Source organism: Cebidichthys violaceus, unplaced genomic scaffold, assembly GCF_023349555.1.
Source record: "Cebidichthys violaceus isolate CVI_PGR_0920_01 unplaced genomic scaffold, fCebVio1.0.p SCAF_94, whole genome shotgun sequence".
NCBI lineage: Eukaryota > Metazoa > Chordata > Actinopteri > Perciformes > Stichaeidae > Cebidichthys > Cebidichthys violaceus.
Genome location: NW_027176980.1, coordinates 591,239 through 610,817, shown reverse-complemented (window position 1 = coordinate 610,817; position 19,579 = coordinate 591,239). Strand labels below are relative to the sequence as shown.

The 19,579-nt window shown below is 44.7% G+C and overlaps 1 protein-coding gene across 1 annotated transcript; it reads right to left on the bottom strand.

The window, feature by feature from the left end:
• Positions 1-7,173: 7,173 nt before the first annotated feature.
• cav1 (caveolin 1) lies at positions 7,174-18,865 on the bottom strand. The gene is made up of 3 exons (XM_068704530.1): positions 18,592-18,865; positions 17,460-17,627; positions 7,174-9,441 (listed from the first exon to the last, which is right to left on the bottom strand). The coding sequence occupies exons 1-3, from the start codon at positions 18,625-18,627 to the stop codon at positions 9,100-9,102; spliced, it is 546 nt and encodes a 181-aa protein (XP_068560631.1). The 5' UTR covers positions 18,628-18,865; the 3' UTR covers positions 7,174-9,099.
• Positions 18,866-19,579: the final 714 nt, after the last annotated feature.

The following is a 19,579-nucleotide window of genomic DNA, read 5'->3' as shown; positions in this document are numbered from 1 at the left end:
CTTGTGCAATGTTGCTTGTTTTGTTTTTTTTCTTAAAATGCGATGCCATATTGTTTCCTGTCCTGGAAACCTTTTGTCACCTTTTGCTTCACAGCCATCAGACTCATTCTCAGACATATCTTGACGTCCGGACGGACAGATCAGCGCTCCCATCTTCCTCTGCTCGCGTGTGTGTGTGTGTGTGTGTGTGTCAGATAAAGTCACTCCTAATGAAAAAGGAAATCAAAAGATTAAAATCTCATACTTTACAGGAAATGGTTGCCGCAGCAGACGGGCAAGAAAACTGTCAGTCAATAAGTTGCGGCTGTGTCTGTGTCCGTCGGTCACAACAGCTCATATCAAGACCCTGACGAAGGCCATCGGTGGAGGTGTGAATATGATAAGAAGCTCAGGAAAACACACACACACACACACACACACACACACACACACACACACACACACACACACACACACACACACACAGGGCTATCAGATCACATAGTCCATTCATATCCGTGTGATGTTTCACAAGAGATACAGCTCAGAAGATTTAATGCGGTTAAGTTTCACTTCATTAGACGGCTTTTAAGACGCGGGATGAATATTTAAATGAGCCTCCAAGTGACTGAGGATGACGCCGAGGAACTCTGACACCAAGTGAATCAACTGAAAAACATCTTACCGTGTTCTATCATTTCATACGTGTTGTAATAAGACCTCTTACTCTGCTCACGTAGAGTTGGAACGACTCAGCTACAGATTTACGGTCTTTGTCTTTGCTCTTTGACCCCTGTTACTGTAAAACCATTTATTTTTTTTGCAAAATAAAGAAGTCTTGGCTGCATTATATGCTCCATTTCCCCTTTCGCTGTGTCTTCCTCGTCTTGTTGAGCTGTTTATGGGAAGCCTTCAAGAGCTCTTAAACTCTCCCGTCCTGGTTGTTTATCCGTGGAGGCTTTGACTAAAATAAACCACAGTTAAGTGCCAGTGAAATCACAGTCTTTTTGTGTATACACTAAATGTACTGTGTACTTATTCTCCACTTCTACCTCATTCTGCTTATTTCACTGCAAACAGAAATCTGCTGTAGGTATTAAAGTAATAATCTCGAAGACTTCCATCAAAATAAATGTCTGTTTTTAAGGGATTGTCTCCACATGGCTCTCAACATGGTGACGGCTGAGCCAGTGCTAACAGCGCAAACAGTCCTAACAGCGCAAACACCTGCAACAGTGCTGACAGAGCTAGAAATGACTATATCTTAACAGAGCAAATAGTTGTTTGCTGCTTATATTAATGCTCTGAATTTAGCTTTTAGCACCTTTAAATCACTTTCTATCGCAGAATTAGGGACCAAAATGGTTATTGAGGCTTTGGCTCACCAAAGAACAGACCTTCTAATTTGCATTATTATCTGTTCTCAGCAATTCCCAACACACTGTTTGAATCTCTGATAAGTGAGATCCAAGAAAAACACGCCTGCAGTTACCTCGTATCGCCACAGGTGCCGCCAAAGACAACAAAACAGAAATCTTCGAGAGTGCAACTTTAATAATTTATTGATAGTGTTGCTGTGGACAAATAGTGTTCTAGTTATCTCTGGTTTGAAATCCAACTAAATATTCACACTTTTGTTGTAAAATAACCTTAAATAAATCGTCCGTAGATCTTCATGAGAGGATGTTGTCTTGTGATTTTAGCGAGCAGCCCTACGTCATCTTACTTCCTGCTTGTCTTTGTTCCGAAGTCTATGGAGAGGATCCATGGATCCAAGGCAACGTCCGAGGAAGGACGTCGTCACCAGGGTAGATTGATGGGTGGTCTCTGGGAAACACAGTGCAGAAACAGCACAGCGACGAAACTCAACAAAGGGAAGATGTCACAGATTCCCCCTGCAGTATGTGTTGTATCACGTTATCTCCAACAGATGTGGTGAAAGTGACCTACACCGTCAAGGAGCGCACAGACGGACTCACGGAGGTACCAGGTGTTGCCGAGGAGAGGAACATCTGTAAAGGGCCGGTGCGGTGGGGTGGAATCTGCGCCAGCCTTCTCCTCGCTTGATGTCATAGCTCGCTTCATCGTTTCCACCGCTCGCTGCCGTAACAGCTGACGGAGCGTGAAGCCAAAGATGACACAAGATTAATGAAAATGTCAGATGTGGGATTTCCCTTTTGTGTACGCGCGCGCGTGTGTGTGTGTGTGTGTGTGTGTGTGAAGTCTTGTTTTCGTTACAAGTCTGGTCACAAAGGAGCTTCTGTAAATCTGTCAAAGACCGAAGCAAAGGAAAGAGGCTGTCCTGTCCGACACGTAAAACGCAGCATAAAGCATCACAAATGTACTGTGGCTGTGCACAAAAGCACTCGCTGTCCCTTTCTGCTCAATGGGAGGCTTCAGACAGTATTAAAGATGCCGTTGTTTCAGGTTAAGGTTCATACTTTTCTATATATGACTCCCTGTGTTTCTTCTAAGGTGTCGTGTCTATGTACGTAGAAGTGAAGGACTCATTTCATTTGTTGAAATAAAGAGATTAGGAGTACTTTATAGGAGAGCAGATAAAAAAAAAAAGTTCAAAAGAACACATGAAAATACACAAAAAGCAAGTGAGAACAGTTTACGGTCCAGATTGGTGAAGCTGGCTCGGTTGATGCGATCAGGAAGTTGCTTCCAGAGTGATTCATAAAGAAGCAGCAGTGCTTCAAAGTCGACCGTGTGACCAGGTGGAAGAAGCCAGTGTGGACTTAAGTATGGGAGCAATGTGGTCGGCTCTTTTTGGTTTCTACAAAGAACTCTTAACAGCTGCAGTTCGCACAAGCTAAAGCTGTTTGATGGTCGACGCTGCTGGAAATAAAAGCATGAATGGGGTTTATCTAAATCCTGTTTTTATATAAGACGTTAAAGAGCTGATTGAGACGTTGCTTTCACATGGTTTGTAAAAAAAAAAAAAACTGAGCTCGACTTCAATTGAAGACACCGAGGTTTTCAACCGTGTCCTTCGTCTTGAGTCCTCATTTTCCCGCCAAACAAGACTATTTCTTGTTCCGTCCTTCAGCCAATCGCAATGTTGAGACACAAAGCTGTTCATCCGCTCAACGCAAAGCTGAAATCTGCCGTATAAACTCTCAAAGGAGCAGTTTGGGGTCGGAGGTCAGGCCTTAAAAGACTTCACCTTAAACAAAAACTCACACAGTCGAAGTGACGCAGATGTGGTATGGTAAGTATTGTTGTTAGGCACCGTCTTTAGGGAAGGTGAATGATGGATTTTGACAGCATTAAATCACTCAGAGTCCCGGAGACGTCTCTCTCTATATAATCACGGTGGTGTCTGCAGCGAGAGGAAACAGCTGCCGAGGTGGTTTGAGTTCAAAAGCCACAGCGTTTACGTCACCTCTGACTCTCCACTACTCACTGAGTCAGAGAGAGGAGAGACCGAACATCACGTCCAGCTCACCACGGCTGGCTGCTGTGTGTCACTCTCTCTCTCTCTCTCTCTCTCTCTCTCTTTATCACGGGACGCTTGTTCAACGAAAGATTTCAGGTCTGATCTACTGCGCTTCTCACTTTGAGAGGCGTTAAGGGCCAAAGATGTCGTAAAACATCCGAAGAGGGCAGATCAAGCAGTCGACGCTTCTCTCGTAAACATATCAGCGTTGATTTATTTATGTTAAATATGAGAAAAACCCTCCCAGTGGTTTGTGATGACAGGCGGCAAAATGTACTCTCAATGTACTCTGGACAAATAAAGGTAAAGAACAGTCTGACTGTTATGTACTCAAGTGATATATATATATATATATATATATACATACATATATATATATACATACATATATAGATATATGTAAGTATATATGCGTCAATGAACAACGATGAAAAAGAAACACATCTGTACATGTCAAGTGTCCTGTGAGTATACAATGCAAATAGTGCAAATAAATACATATATTTTAATAAATTTAAATAAAACTCGATAGATTTTAATTAAGATTTTGGATAATAAGAATTTAAATGACAATAAATACATGTAAAAGATTAAATAAAAAACGCAATAAAATAAAAATAACTCAACGTCATGAGTCCAGCTCCATAAATAAACGCTGATGCCAGTTTGGTGCAGAAGAACTTGACTGGTCTGAAAAGGTTCCCGAACCTCAACCACATCCGGCACTTTTTTGAATGAACTGGAACGCCGACTGTGAGCCAGAACCTGGTCCCCCACCGTCAGGGCGGGACCTCTTCAATGCGTGTTGTGGCTGAACGGGAACAGATCCCTGCAGCCAGGTTCAAACATCTGGAGTGGAGCCTGTCACCAGAAGACTAGATGCTGCTGGAACTGTATTAATGCCAATGGTTTATTGGAATACATTCAACAATCACATACATGGACATACGTTTGTCTATTTAGCATTCATTTGCATTTCTCAATTCACCCCACTAGAGGGAGCTGTTGCATCGTAAAAGCTGAGGCGAGTAACTCAAAGCGTGAGTCAGGAGACTTCATAAACGATCATTTACTTTTTTTATTCATATTCACGTGATGGTGGAGCCTTTCCCAGCATGCACCTGAGCAGAATAACACCTCGCATATGTTTTCCACCCTCAGCCTCAGGCTCAGGCTCAGCGCAGATATTTCAGACACTGATATTCTTATTTATTGGTGGTTTACAGTCTTTGATCCAGTTGACCTGTGGAGGACTGCGGCGCTGGAGAGAACATGCAAACACCGCAGAGAACCGGATCAAATCGGATCAAACCGGGGGATCTACCCTCAGTGGGGGACGGTTGAACACGGCTGAAGCTCCAACAAGGACAAAACCAGTGTTTCTGCTGACTTTTGTTCCTTAACTACAAATCACATATTTCATATTTACTTAGAGAAGAGAATAAAAGAGAAGAGAGGAGACGAGGAAGAGAAGAGAAGAGAAAGAGAAGAGGACGAGATGAAGAAGTGAAGAGAACAGATGAAGAAGAGAAGAGATGAAGAGAAGAGAACAGATGAGGATGAGATGAAGAAGAGAAGAGAAGAGAAGATAGAACTTTACTAATCCCAAAATAATTATTTCTTGAGTTTGATCAAAGATTACAACAGAGGAATAAAGAAAAAAAAGACAGAACAAAATATAAACACATATAAACAATAGAGTAATAAATATAAAGTCTAACAAAAAGTAATACCGACACCAGTGCATCATAGATAGTGTAAAAGCAAGAGTAATAAATACAAAGTGTACACCAGTGCCTCATATAAACTAAAACAGAACATTTTGATTGCGCATATATTAAGAGTAAGCTGCGCCGATGAACATCCGGTTCTCATTCATTTGCCACCGAGGTCTGTAAATGAATGGGAGTCAATAGCTGCCCGACAGGTGGCAAAATAACATCCATCACACATGGAGAGCAGAAGATTGGTAAACACGCTTCACATTCTTCACCATTTCACCAGACAGGCAGCTTCGTATAGTGAGGCTCGTGAGCCTCCAAGCGATGATCTCGGGATCAGGTACCGAGGAGCTCTGAGCGGTGACTTCTCACCCCGCTCGTCTCAGGTCACTGCCATGAGCTCACCGGCCAATCCCGACCCGTCCCGCGCGGAGGTAACAGAGCCGCCTCTGTGTTCTCTCGTCCTCCTGTTATGTCTGCTTTGGTCCCGCCCGCGCGGCCAAAGCGCTGGAAACAAAAAAAAAAAAAAAAGAAGAAATCGTGGTTGCATCCTGCTGAGGAGTTTCAGCTCGTGTGCGTTACTGCGATGACGGCTGAGCGTCAGCTTCAGGTTTTTTTTTAATTTTTATTCTATTATTTTCAACCACATCTACCTTTAGCCCCGGGGCCTAATTGTGATTCAAATTTACCGTGGATAAATATGATACAGATAGTTATACCTGTGCCTCTCATACGTCACACAGCTAACCGGTATTTTCTCATCGACTACCACTCACCTGGATGAAAAAGCGCGTCTGCATGTATCTTTGCTCAGATTAAGAAGTAGTTACAGTTACTAGAAATATGTTTTATTATTCAGCAGATGGATTATTATCAGATAATGGACACATACTTTTTGGCCTTGAGCTGTCTTCATGTTTTACAGTCACAATGAGGATTAAATCACGATACTTCATTTTACAACGATATTCTAGATAACGGGGTCACCGTGGCTAAGTGGAGAGCAGGGCAGCCTTTCAATCAGAGGGTCGGTGGTTCGATCCCTGGCTCCTGCTCCGCTAGTCTCATGTGTCCCGGAGCAAGACACTTCACCCCAAAATTACAGTACAGAGATAGATGTAATGTAATGTAGATAATGTGAGGATTTGGAAAAGCCAGATCAATACAGGTGGTTTTTCCCCAGGTTTTTCCCCAGTCTGCTGTGGAAGAAGAAGAAGAACTGGCCTGCACAGAATTCTGACTTACACCAGGATCCAGAACTGACGGAACCAACACCGGTATACCCGAACCTGACCGGGAGCAAAACCCCTGCAGCCCGGTGACGTCACATAACGGTTTGCAATGGTTTGTCTGTCCGCGTACTTCTGGCCATTTACCGTGACTTGAAATGTTTCGAGGCACAAACTGGGACTTGGCCACTCCTGCCAGTGTTGTCAGTTAACATGCTGTTGTATTGTAGCCATTAGTGTCCCTGGATCGCTCTTGAAGGATTAAAACAATGAACCTCTGTTGAGTCGACTGTTGCAAAATGTTGCCGTTGAAGTCCAGGCTCTGCCCCCCCCCCCCCCCCCCCCCCCCCTCCGGCTGCGTAATTATGCGCCTGCTTTAGGTGGAAATGAACTCGAATTAAGTCAAGAGACGTTGACTCCAGTCTCGTGAGCGTTGCCCAACACTCTTGTGTGTTTATCGAGTAACCACGGAGACGCCTGTGAGCCGCACTAAAGGCATTAAGCTTCCCTGACACAGACTCGGATACAAACATTACCGCTTTGCTGCTGGAAATCATTTTCGTTGGGTTTTTCTTTCCACCGCTTCAACTGGCTGGCTCCTGCAGCGCGGATGAATGAAAGCAGTCACCAAGTATCTACTGTGAGTCACTACACAATTAGATTAGCTCTGACTCAATATCACAAGCAAGAGAAAAGAACAAAGGAGGCCACTGTGAACGTCGGACGTTCATGAGAGGCACGCGCTCTCGCTGATCACTTTTAAAAGGAACTGTAGATGAAAAAAAACAAACACAGTGAACACTGGATTATATTAAATTTTAATGTGCACAGCGTGATATTGTACAGTAAAAGCAAGGAAGGGGGGGGGGGAACAAAAACACGTATTTTCTTATAAAAATATCACCTTTGGAGCTTAAAAACACTCAATTCAAGGAACAGGTGCTGTGATATTACCGTCCCTGTGAGAAGACAGCAGGTAGACTGAAGGTGACGGAGTCAAAGCGTAGTGTAGTGTCTCAATAAAACACCCCCCCCCCCCCCCAGAAAACCGTCGGGAGGCTTCAGTTTGATGCGTTTCAGCATCGTGTCCACAGTCAAGAAGCGGGCAGAACAAGTTAATTGGGGCAAAAAAAAAAAAGGATGGATGGGATGCAAAATGATGACCAGATAACAGACTACAAATGCATTAAAAAAAAATCAAAAAAAAATCACACATTCCATCTCACATTATCTTAATTCCAATGCATTAACCTGTGCAAGTACCACAGCGCGTAAGAAACATCTCCACACAAGCTTGTCAAAAGTAGCCGCGAGTACTCTGCCACCTTTGCCAAAATAGAGAGACAGGAGATCTTCACTAGTGCTACTCACTAACAATACTTTCCCATAGATTAGTGCACTGGAATGAGGCCATAGCTTGTAAAGTCGACACCCATACAGTACATACAGGGTATTAAAACAAACGGCATACAAGTTTAAACCCTCAAAGTTCTTCATATTCATAGTGTAGAGGAAAAAAAATGGAAAAAAAATAAAGCATTCACTATGGGACTATTTAAGAGCTTCACTGAAAAATGAAAAGGCCAAAGTTGGTCGGTAAACCCACGTTGGAGTTCAAAAGGAATATTTTTGTAAAAAAAAAAAAAAAATTCAAAATGCTAACATTCTCAGTCACACGTCGAGGAAGAATGGTGGTGAAGGGGGATTTTATTTTGAGGTGGGGGGGGGTAAAGAAGCCGTGAGCGATGGCGGGGGGGGGGGGGGGGGGGGGGGGGGGGTGGCGGTGGCGGACGGCGAGTTGCTGGCAAGGCGACGCAGGTGCATGCAGGAACGAGGGCGGGTTCAGTGTGTCAGACTGCGGGGAAGCCGAGAGAAAGGGGCGGGGAGGGAAGGGGGGGGGGGGTTGGCTTTGGTGGGTTGGAGGTCACGGGGTGGGGTGGTGGTGGTGTGTGTGTGTGTGTGTGTGGGGGGGGGGGGTGTTGCTGTGCTGTTCAGCTTGCGGGTTTTGTGTTTTTGATTTCGCTGAGTCAGATAGAATTTGGCAGCGCTCACTCGTTCTCTCCGCTTTCACCCCACTAACCCCCCCTGACATCCAACCGCCCTGCCCTGCCCAACGGCTCCAAAAAAAACACACACACACACACACACACACACACACACACACACACACACACACACACACAGACACACACACTAATAAGCGCGAGAGAAGACAGTGATACACCCTGACATCCCCTCTTCACATGAATCACTCGAAGTGAGAAGCTCTCCGCAGAGAGAATGGAGGGAATTTACATCATTTGGCAAAAACTGACAGAAAACAGAAACAGAGCTCGGTCGCTTGCTTGACAAAATTAACATGGAGGAATAAAAAAAAAAAAAAAAAACACAAACACAAACAAAACAACATAAACCCCCGGAGAACGACCCCTTTGATTTCCTGTGCCCACCCGTTTGGTAACGGCAACACTGGAGAGAAAAAAAACACAGCTGGTGGAAAAAGGCGGGGTCAGGTGCCATGTGACCACGCCTCTTCACTTCCACACAACCCCCGCCCAGCTCTGGAAAAGTCTCACCTCTCGTTTCCCAGAGGTCTATTTTTCCTTCTTCTTCTTCTCCTCCTCTGTTGTGACTTTCCCCTCCATCTGTGTTGCTCTAGCCCTCCCTTCTTCCCTCCCCTCTTTCCGTTAATCCTCCTCGTCCTCCTCCTCTTTTTTCGTGGACACTACACCTCCTTGGTTGTGCTGATTCGGATGCTGCTGAGGCACTTGCCCATGGCCTCGAACAGCGGGTCGCAGAAGGTGTGCACGCAGATGGAGTAGACGCGGCTGACGCAGTGGATGTCGATCAGGTAGCTCTTGACGCACGGCACCACGGCCCAGATGTGCAGGAAGGACAGGATGGCGAAGAAGATCCCCCAGATCAGCGCCAGGGGAATGCCGACCAGGGCCGTCAGCAGCCGGTAGCACCAGTACTTGGTGACGGTGAAGGTGGTGAAGCTGGCTTTCCACACGCCGTCGAAGCTGTAGGTCCCTGCAGGCTCGGCGATCACGTCCTCGAAGTCTACCTGAAGCGGGAGGAGGAGAAGGAAACTTTAGTCAGACAGACTTGCACCAGTTCCAGCTACTATTTTGAAACCTTGAGTTTGGCATTTTGGCCGTCGCCATCTTGTTTTTTTTGCAACCAGAAGAGATACGAGAGGGAGGAGCTATGTACAACCAAATACCGAATAAGACACTTTTAGGCGACCAAAATTTTTCAATTAACTTTCATAAACTGAGAGAACACTGTGAACGGGTTAAAGTTCTAAGACGTAAACTACTACAACACTGTTTTAGCGGCCTGTCAATCACAGTAAGCCCCGCCCTAAAGCATACCCTGCTTTATGGTCTATTTGACTCTAAATGAACCATAATTTACCAGAAAAAAAGTCATTTTCTCATAGACTTCTATACAATCTGCAGCAGCAAGAGGAGTCAAGCACATCATCAGAGTGACGGTGAGCAGGTACACCTGCTTGAATACGATTTCTAGCAGCATTTAGCAGCTGATAAATGACTCACTGATACATTAAGCCCAACTTTATGCAAGCTCCATTTTAACTGCCATAGATTTACATGTTTTAACAACATGGTAGTTGTACAGTTGGTATACAGAGACACTCAGCCCCATCGCGTTCACATTAGACTCATCGAATACCTTCATCCGCCGCCAACAGTGTTTCACAAGAGGCCCGATATGGTGCAAGTTAAACTCTCAGACAAACGCTTCAGTCTTTTCTGTGTTATTTACACATAAATCAGCAGCTTCACTCCCTGTTAATATGTCAGGTTTTTTCTGAGATGCAGGGTGGGATTCCTTGGCAAGATTCACATCTCTCCGCTCGCACCGACTGGTACACAGTCTAACCACCAACACACCGCCGCGCCCGAAAAATACCGATTGCTACACACACACACACACACACACACACACACACACACACACACACACACACACACTATCTCTGACATCTGCTTCGCTTTCTGCAATGGATTTTTGTCTCCAGAGCATCTTGAAAACATCAAACTTAGATGGATGGCTGGATGGATGGATGGATGGAAGGATGGATGGATGGATGGATGGAAGGATAGATGGCAGGATAGATGGAAGGATAGATGGATATATGAATAGATGGATATATGGATAGATGGAAGGATAGATAGATGGGTAGAAGGATAGATGGGTAGAAGAATAGATGGGTAGAAGGATAGATGGGTAGATGGATAGATGGGTAGATGGATAGATGGTAGAAGAATAGATGGGTAGAAGGATAGATGGGTAGGAGGATAGATAGATAGAAGGATAGATGGGTAGAAGGATAGATGATAGATGGGTAGATGGGTAGAAGGATGGATGATAGATGGGTAGATGGATAGAAGGATAGATGGATAGATGGTAGAAGGATAGATGATAGATGGGTAGATGGGTAGAAGGATAGATGGATAGAAGGATAGAAGGATAGATGGGTAGATGGATAGAAGGATAGATGATAGATGGGTAGATGGGTAGAAGGATAGATGGATAGAAGGATAGATGGGTAGATGGATAGAAGGATAGATGATAGATGGGTAGATGGGTAGATGGGTAGAAGGATAGATGGATAGATGGATAGAAGGATAGATGGGTAGATGGATAGAAGGATAGATGGGTAGATGGATAGGTGGATAGATAGAAAGTCAACTAAAGTAGAGAGTTAAAGGTAAACTCTCAGTGATAGCCACAGATGGACCAGATGTATATTCAGGTAATAAAACCTTGTCAGGACGTGGTCTGCTTGGTGGTTTAAAGGCGTCACTGTTTGATATCTAAATAACTATCAGGCTAAACCGAGTTCCTAGAAGCTTTTAGCCGTTGTAAACACTCGCTGTGTGGTACGTCTTTGGTTCACATTTCTGCTTTTTTTGTGTGTGTGTGGAATAAACAGAAGGTAAAACTGCACAGTCAGTGTGTGGCCAGTGACGGTGAAACAACCTGCAGAAACTCATCATTCATCAGCAGAAAAACGGCAAAACACGGAGACGTCCCTGCACCGCCCTCCTCCACCTCCCATCAGCACGGACAAGAACATTGTGCTTCTTCTCTCGGGCTTTTCAATGGGACAATCTCTGCAAACGTCCTTGACCTGGGCATACTCTCTCTCTCTCTCTCTCTCTCTCTCTCTCTCTCACTCATCCTCTCCACCGGCTTCAGAGCGCTGAGTCAATATTTACTTTACAGTTACTTGGAGACTGTGTCTCGTCTAACAGACGAGTGGAGCTACTGAGGGCCGGAGGTTGCAATATCAGTAAGTCAAGCAGATATTATCCAGTGTCACCCTGACAGTGAAATGGAAAAGTCCTAAGTGAGATACTATCCTCTGTTTGGAAGATGTAACGCTCACTTACACAAGCTGACTGGTGGCATCAAAGAAAAGCATATTACGGTTCACTTTTTTTTTTCCATTTTAGAACTTAATCGGTTACTCGATGCTCTGTTTTCAGAACACTTGTAATGACATGTATTCATGCTCTAATGGAGATATGTATCTAGAGTTCTCTTATTTACCGCTCTCAGTTCAATGCTAAGCCGTTAGCTTAACTTGTAGCGGCGGGAAGACTGGAGGCAAGAGGGAAGCTAGCTAGCTAGTTCTGTCCGAAGCTAACCGGCGCCTCTGAAGCTCGCTAATCTACGAAATAACGTGTTGAATCTGTACAAAAACCAAGGAAATCATCAGTGACAAAATAGAGCTTTTACAGTGAGCAAAGCCGGTATTCCCGGCCAAACCATTCCGGCACATTTCCAACCACAGCTTTTCCGTACAGACTAAACACATTTCCTTCATTTTAAGTGAGCTTTAGAGGTGCTGTTTGCCCAATTTTGCTAGCGGTTTCGCCCCCTTTTAAAAATCAACATGGCACAGGCTCCTGGCTCCATCTTATACGTCGATCCTCTCACCTGACACAGCAGGAAAATGTTCACTTAAACACTTTTGGAAACACTTTTAAAGACTATAAAGATATTTAAGTGTAAAATTCAAAGCGTGCAGACTATAAAACTTTCATCCTGCTATTCATTACGTCGGAGTAAATATGTTATTTCGTAACAGAGCTCTTCACATATGCCACTTTATTTCTTTTTTTTTTGCCACAAACAGCAGCTTGTAAGTCCAATTCTTTTACTCCAAGCAGCAGCATAAAGCCTCCCTCACAGCACCAACTGGCAGCTCTCACGGCAGCCTCATAATATAAATCCGAGTGCAGCCGCAAAAACCAAACGCGGCGTCCATTCAATTTTTCCACAGCAACAAAATTTTAAAGTGGACCCACTCTGCTCCAGTCTCCAGGACTTTGATTGCAGAGCGGCACAAACACGACCACAGCAGGATGGTGGAGAGGTTCTACTTCACAAAGTCAAGCTGTTTGTTGCTTTTTAAGAAAAAAGGGTTTCCAAATATCGTGAGCGTAAGTTTGGCTGAAAGCATCGCCTTCAGATTCAACTGGGTGGTTTGATAGTTTTTGCTACTTCAGACATCGAAGGGTTTTATTTTGTGATACTAGTTTCACCCAGAAATGACTACTGCATTGCCATATGAAGACTTTTGTCTTGTTAGAACATCACAAAAGTCCACAAGTTTCTGACTTTCCTCTACATTTTGCAGTTTCCGAATCAAGAAATTCAATAAATGAGACATCTACAGTATTTAAAAAACCCCACAAAGCCTTGATCAAGAGGAGTCTCGGGGTCAGCATGTGACCAGACGGCAAGGCGACCGCATTACGGAGCAAATAAGGCGATGTGCTATTTCCAGAGCTCTGTCTTCAGGCCGTCAACCACACGCTTGAATAGACAAAGCGTGGTGTCGCTGGAGGAGAAGGTCAGAGCGAAGAGGCACATTAATGGACTCCTCTGTCGGTTTGAGGGCTTCGGTAAAGTCGGGGGAAATGTTTGGTTTGGTTCGGGAGAGATTAGGATGATTGGCGGACGCAGACTGCAGGCTCATGTCACTCATCAGTGTAGCTTTTATAAGTGTGCTTCTGATTCAGAAATCATCAGAAATTAAGTTTATATAGTTCCTATCCCCAATATAAGAAGATATATGACTTGCCAAAGTCATATATCAAGATGTTAGCATCTCTTTCGCACGCATTTATGTGATGTATTCACAGACATCTGGATGGAAAGAAATCCTTCTAAGAGTTTCATAAATTAGCACGACGAGACGTCTGAACCCGGCGTGTGATCGTTAAGTTCAGAGAAAAGCATCTTTAAAGCTGCGAGTACGAAGGATTCTCACACAACAAAGACTGTAAATCTAGAAACATTCCAGAACGAGGTGGTCGAGTGAAAATGATCTACTGCTAATCATGGGGAGGCTTTCATTCCTTTCAATTTGACCCGAATGACATTTGATCAAAAACGTCTCACAAACTCTCCCTTTTTTTTTTTCTCTCCAGCGGGAGTGTTTCCACTCCTCTCTGCTGTATAAAGACCCAGAAACTCATCCCGAGGGGAAAAACCCCCTCTTCGCAGGGCAAACGCCACATGCATGTTAGTAACGGATCGGGTTTGATGTGGCCGGGTGATTGAGGCCAGCTGCAGCAGCAACGAGAGAACAGCCTGTGTTCCTTTTCTTACAGGAATGCAGTGTGTGTGTGTGTGTGTGTGTGTTTTGCATGTGCAATATGTACAGCATGTCTGCATGTGTGTGTGTGTGTGTGTGGGGGGGGGGGGGGGGTTTGCTGGAAGGGATTCCCTGCTTGTGCTTTTCATTGGGGCACACCAAACACACACACGCTTCCACTTGGCAGAGCCGTTTCATTGACCTCGAAGCGCCTCAGTGAGGCTGTACACAGGAGCACACTGTAAAAAATACATACAGGCTCATCAGAGTTCATCCTGGGACCCAGAGACAGTGAGCGTCTTCTGGCTTCCTAACCACCAGAAGTATCTCTTTAGTTTGGTGGTGGAAGAAGTTTTTACTGAAAGGAACATCTGTTTGTTTTCGTGGAATATGATTTTATGAAATGTTTTCTTTAGTGTATAAATCACCTGAGGGAAAGGAGTTGCTGTGTTTTTGTTAACTTGAGTTTTTTAATATCTACATTCCGTGTCGGCCGCCGTCGTTCTCCGACGTGCTTGCAAGTTTTAGTTGGTCGCAATCTGCAACCTCACCACTAGATGCCGCCAAATCCTGCACAGCAGACCTTTAAAGGGGACATGTGGTGCTCATTTTCAGGCTCATACCTGTATTTTGGGGACTCTACTAGGACATGTTTAAATGCTTTAATGTTCCAAAAAAACTCTTTATTTTTCTCAGGCTGTCCGTTTGAATACATCTGTAGTCACCCTCTGTCTGAAACGCTCCGTTTTAGTGCCTGTCTCTTTAAGCCCTGCTTACGAAAGAGTCCAGTCAAAGGTTGTCCTCAAGCCATAGCTGGAGACACTCAAATGGTGGGGGAGCCAAATCTGATTGGCTTGTTGAATCACATGTTGTCTGAGCCCACAAATACCTAAATGGATTGTCTTATTACAGTTTGTGGGTTGGTAAGCACTCCACATATCCAAGTGTATGTGCACAAACACTAAAAAAAGTGAGGTTTTAAGACATCTCCTTTAAGTAAAAGTCACACTAACACAATGTATAAAAAGATACTTCATTTAAAGTAAAAGTATGATAAGAAAGATGCCCTCAAAGTATCAAACTTAAAAGTGCTCATTAAGTGAACAGAATGGACTCTGCCAACGTTTTATTGGCAGTATTGATTAAATTTGATTGTCATTTATGATGCATTGTGTTGTAACGGCTTACTGGTACTCGATACCTTTAAGGTATCAACAACCAATACAAAGTAGTATTTGAACGTCTCCAGTCACACGCTGACAGAAGCCGGGATTGTGTTCTTGGCTCTGAACACAGAGATGTCTGAGCTGGGGGGGGGCTAGCAGCTAACGGTGCCAACAGCGCTAACAAAGTACTCTATTGGTATCGACATCCCTTTAAGGCTACTGGCATCGTGATTTCTTAAACGATACACCCAGAGCTAGCGGAGATACAGCTTAACTTATAGCTTAACTCTCACTATAAGAAGATATTGTATTTAATATGGTCTTTATACTTATTTAAAAATCTTAATCTGTAGCTGCAGCTTAAAATCCTTGGATTGTAGTAGATGTATGAACTTAGATGAACTAAACGCGCCTCATAGTCTTACTGTATAGGACTTCAGTAAACGTTCTTACTTCAGGTCTCAGGCTCTCTCTGCAACATTTTTAGAGTGTACGCGTGATTTCGGATCATTTCACCAGCGGTCTGTTTGAGTTGATTAGAGAGGGGCGGGACGATCGTGAAGCTGCATTCTATTCTGAGACTGGAAGGAGAGTCTGACTCACTGTCACAATGGAGGAGAACGGGGAGAGAGGGAGAGAGAGAGAGAGAGAGAGAGAGAGAGAGAGAGAGAGAGAGAGAGAGAGAGAGAGAGAGCAGAGAGCCGTGGACGAAGTGGAGGCAAAAGTCGCTTTGGTGAAACTGTTCATGTGGCAGAACTGGAAGAAGAATGTACGTCTCACTATGCTTTGTGGGGCAGTTGTCCTCTGTTTTTCATACTTCCACTGCACTAAATCTACCTTCTTTCATTTACAAGTGAAAAAAAGCAAATGTGAACTCATCACATTCGTTTAATATGTGAAAACGAATTTCACATATTCACCACGTGGGAAAGAATTTAGATATCGGCACACGTGTTTTTTTTTTGGACATTTCACAAGAAGTACACTCGCATCTTATAAGAAACAGATATTTAAATGTGTAAGACACATCGTGTGAAGCTTTTCTTCTGTTTTCAGAAGCATCAGTGGCTTGTGCTTCTATTTCATGCATGAAACGTATGTGATGACTCCGTCTGTGATGAAAACGCCACGCTTCAATGTGTCATTACAGTCAGCACATCCAATCAACTCATTCAATAACGTCAGACAGACAGTAATCATTCGGAGTCTGACTTCAGCCAATGAAAAGCAACGCATGGACATCTGCTGCTCTGACGCTGACTAAAGGCATGTAGGGAAGAAGAAGGGAGGAAGAAGGGAGGGAGAGAGAGAGGGGAGTAGAATGGTAGGAAAGAAGGGAGGAGAGGTGGGGAGTGGTGAGGGATATCCCCCTGCAGACACAGACTACTACTTGGGGTGTTTCCCTGTTTTAACAAGGCAGAGTTCAGGCATTTCAAAGAGCTGACCCCTCCTGTCCCACGCAGAGAGCCGTTTGACCCCCCCAGAGAGAGAGAGAGAGAGAGAGAGAGAGAGAGAGAGAGAGAGAGAGAGAGAGAGAGAGAGAGAGAGAGAGAGAGTGCCCCAGCTGGAGAGGTGCTCCCCGCCACCATGCAGATGCATCAGGTGGCTTCCAGCGCACCACAATCTCTCTCTCTCTCTCTCTCTCTCTCTCTCTCTCTCTCTCTCTCTCTCTCTCTCTCTCTCTCCCTCTCTCTCTGCTAAACTCCTTTAAACCAAATAAACACTCGACGCCGCCAGGCAGCTCTCTTATGGAAAGAACTCCACTTTCCTAACAGCAAGGCGTGTGCAACGGTGGGAAAAAAAGAAATGCTGTGTTCCAACAACAGGAAATTCGTAATGTTTCCTCTGCTGCTGCGAGGCTGTTCGAGTTTTCAAGTCCGCGCAGATATTTTACACGCGTGGATAGCTTGCCACTGAGCCCCAGTGGGCTTTAATGCATGTGCCGAGTCTTTTTCCTAATAGGGGAAAGTCACTGAGGGAGAACACTGCTGGAAACCAATGCGGTGCGCAATAGAGCTGCCGTGCGCCTCTGGCGCGCACAACCGCACATAACAGCAGTTTGACAGCACCTATATTTCAGCGCAGTTTCCCAAAGTTGATTTCGGTTTACGGTGATTGTCAGGCGGCTCCACTGAGCAGAAGTTAAGTGCAAACTCTGCAACAGGTATTCTGGTGAAGTTAGATGGTTCCAGTTGCCACGAAAATGGAGTGAAAGCTCTCAGCGGCTGCACGTTTAACCCCAAATACAAGTTAGCCAACCCTCCAGGTTTGACTCACCTTGACAACATCGTCGTTTATGCGCTTCGGGTCCCGGTTGACCAGGTCGATCTCTTTGGTGTGGACGTCCTCCATCGTCTTCTCGTTCAGACTGTCGTTGTCCATGTCTTTGTTGTTCGGTTTGTAAATGTTCCCTTGTTTTCGGATGAACGGCGAATGCAGAAACTCCTGTGAAGGATCCGGAGGAGACAGAGAAAGAGGAAGAGAGTGAAGAGGAGGAGGGATAGCGTGCAGCGCGCTCAGAGTGGGAGAGAGACTGGTGCTGCGCGTTACCAGCCTGCCCCACAAACAGGGATGGGTTTAAATGAATTGAAAGTGAAGCACCACACCCCTCGATCCAGCCGCAAGGGGTGCTCACCACCCGGAGAGAAAACGAATATCCCGGCATGACATACAAGTTGATTCAACATGTACCTGGGAGGCATGGCGACGTTTTTTAAGAAATGCGTAAAGGCGAAAAATCCAAATATTAAATACTTATTTCTGGGGGAAACTGTTTATAAATACATTTTGCAATATTTTTTTTGAACAAATCAAGGTTATCAACCATATTGTTATTAATACATGGACACTTTTAAGTACCGTGAAACATGTTAGGCTTCCGTGTCCATTGGTTTACAGCGGTGTGCGTAAAGCGCCCACTGTCCCAATAGAACTACTCTGTCCTCTGTGGATCTTTTACGCACCATCTCATTCCTACTCTATGCCTTCATTATTTAGTGTTAAAGCATGTTCATGATCTTTGGCTGAAATCGTACGTTAGAAACATTGTTGTGGGTTTCCTCTCCATGGCGCTTTTACGCACGAACGTGTAAACTGCCATGGCTGGTGCGTAAAAGCAATCCTCGGTTGTTCTGTTATTATAGGTTTTTAGCAGGTTAATTCTCACACCCACGTGCTAATGCATGCTCAGTGGTCCTTCACATTCCCCCTGCGCGTGTTGGAGACGCGTTCACGAGTAGGTGCCAGAAAGTAAGATAATGATAGCGCTCTGGAGTTAAAAAAAAAAAAAAAAAAAGCAAACAAACGTCCAGGTGCCCTCCATGGATGCACATTATCAGCTCCTCAATGGAGACCGAAAAGAAACATCGGTGTCAAACAGTGCCGGCTTTGCATGAGAGCCATACTGTACCTCTTCTGTTTCGCAGTCCTTCAATCCTCCTGTCATGCTGTCCTCAGGTTTGAACGGATCAGCGCGGTGAAAACAGACGAGGAGACACTATAGGAAGCCGAGTAGGAGGCGTGGAGGCGAAATGAGCGGACCGGGGCTCCTCTCAGGGACCCGTATGGGCATCTAACTCCTGCCCTTTTCGCTGAACGTGACTAGATTTTTAATGTCAGAGATGCGAGGGGGGGAACCTCCGTTTTTTTTTTTTTTCTCTCTTCCTTCGGATCCCGCACAGCGCGTCCTCGCAGTCACCTGTGAGCAGAGACGGGAGAGCCACCCTGAAACCTGCCAGGCCTGGGGGGGGGGGGAGACTGACGCGATCTCAAACTGTAGGAGTGTTGTAACTGTAAACTGCCGTGGAATTACTTTATTTGGGGCTCGAGGCAGAGCATAATAACCTTTTTGTTGGGTGAAATGTGGGCGTTAATTGGGAATGGCAAGGTGCGGATATTTGCCATACCTTAGCCTGAGGGAGAGCCATTCAAGTGCTGCTGGGAGAGAGCGAGACAAATATAATCAGAAGAGAAATGGATAAATAAGAACGTTAAAGGAGCACTCCATCAGTTATTTACCTATTTCAGAAAATATATAAAAACCCAGTCTGTCGTCGAACCTTCAGACAATATACTTTATGCTCATATTTGAAGCTCTGGTGAACCCAAACACGCTGCAGCGACCACGCCGGTCACTCTGGTCTGTTTACATTCTTGTTATCCGCTCACCTTGGAGTGGCACCAGCTGGCGCAATCAGCTGTTTTCTGGATGGATGTGATAGGAGCACATGTTTTTTGGGGGGGTTTTTCCTGTAGAAGCTGAACGATTCCAGTAAGATGTGGCCAATAAATACTTTACTAATACAGTAGATCAGTAATAAGGTCATTTAATAACTGTTCATGGGAAACATTAATACATTCTTCTTTCTTTCAAAAGGTATATTTATTGATTGTAAATG

Excerpts from the sequence above, each read along its gene's own strand:
- cav1 (XM_068704530.1), bottom strand. The coding sequence starts at position 18,627 with ATGACAGGAGGATTGAAGGACTGCGAAACAGAAGAG. Across the intron at positions 17,628-18,591 it reads AGGACTGCGAAACAGAAGAG|GAGTTTCTGCATTCGCCGTT; the intron begins GTACAGTATGGC and ends GATCCTTCACAG. Across the intron at positions 9,442-17,459 it reads TAAACGACGATGTTGTCAAG|GTAGACTTCGAGGACGTGAT; the intron begins GTGAGTCAAACC and ends CTCCCGCTTCAG.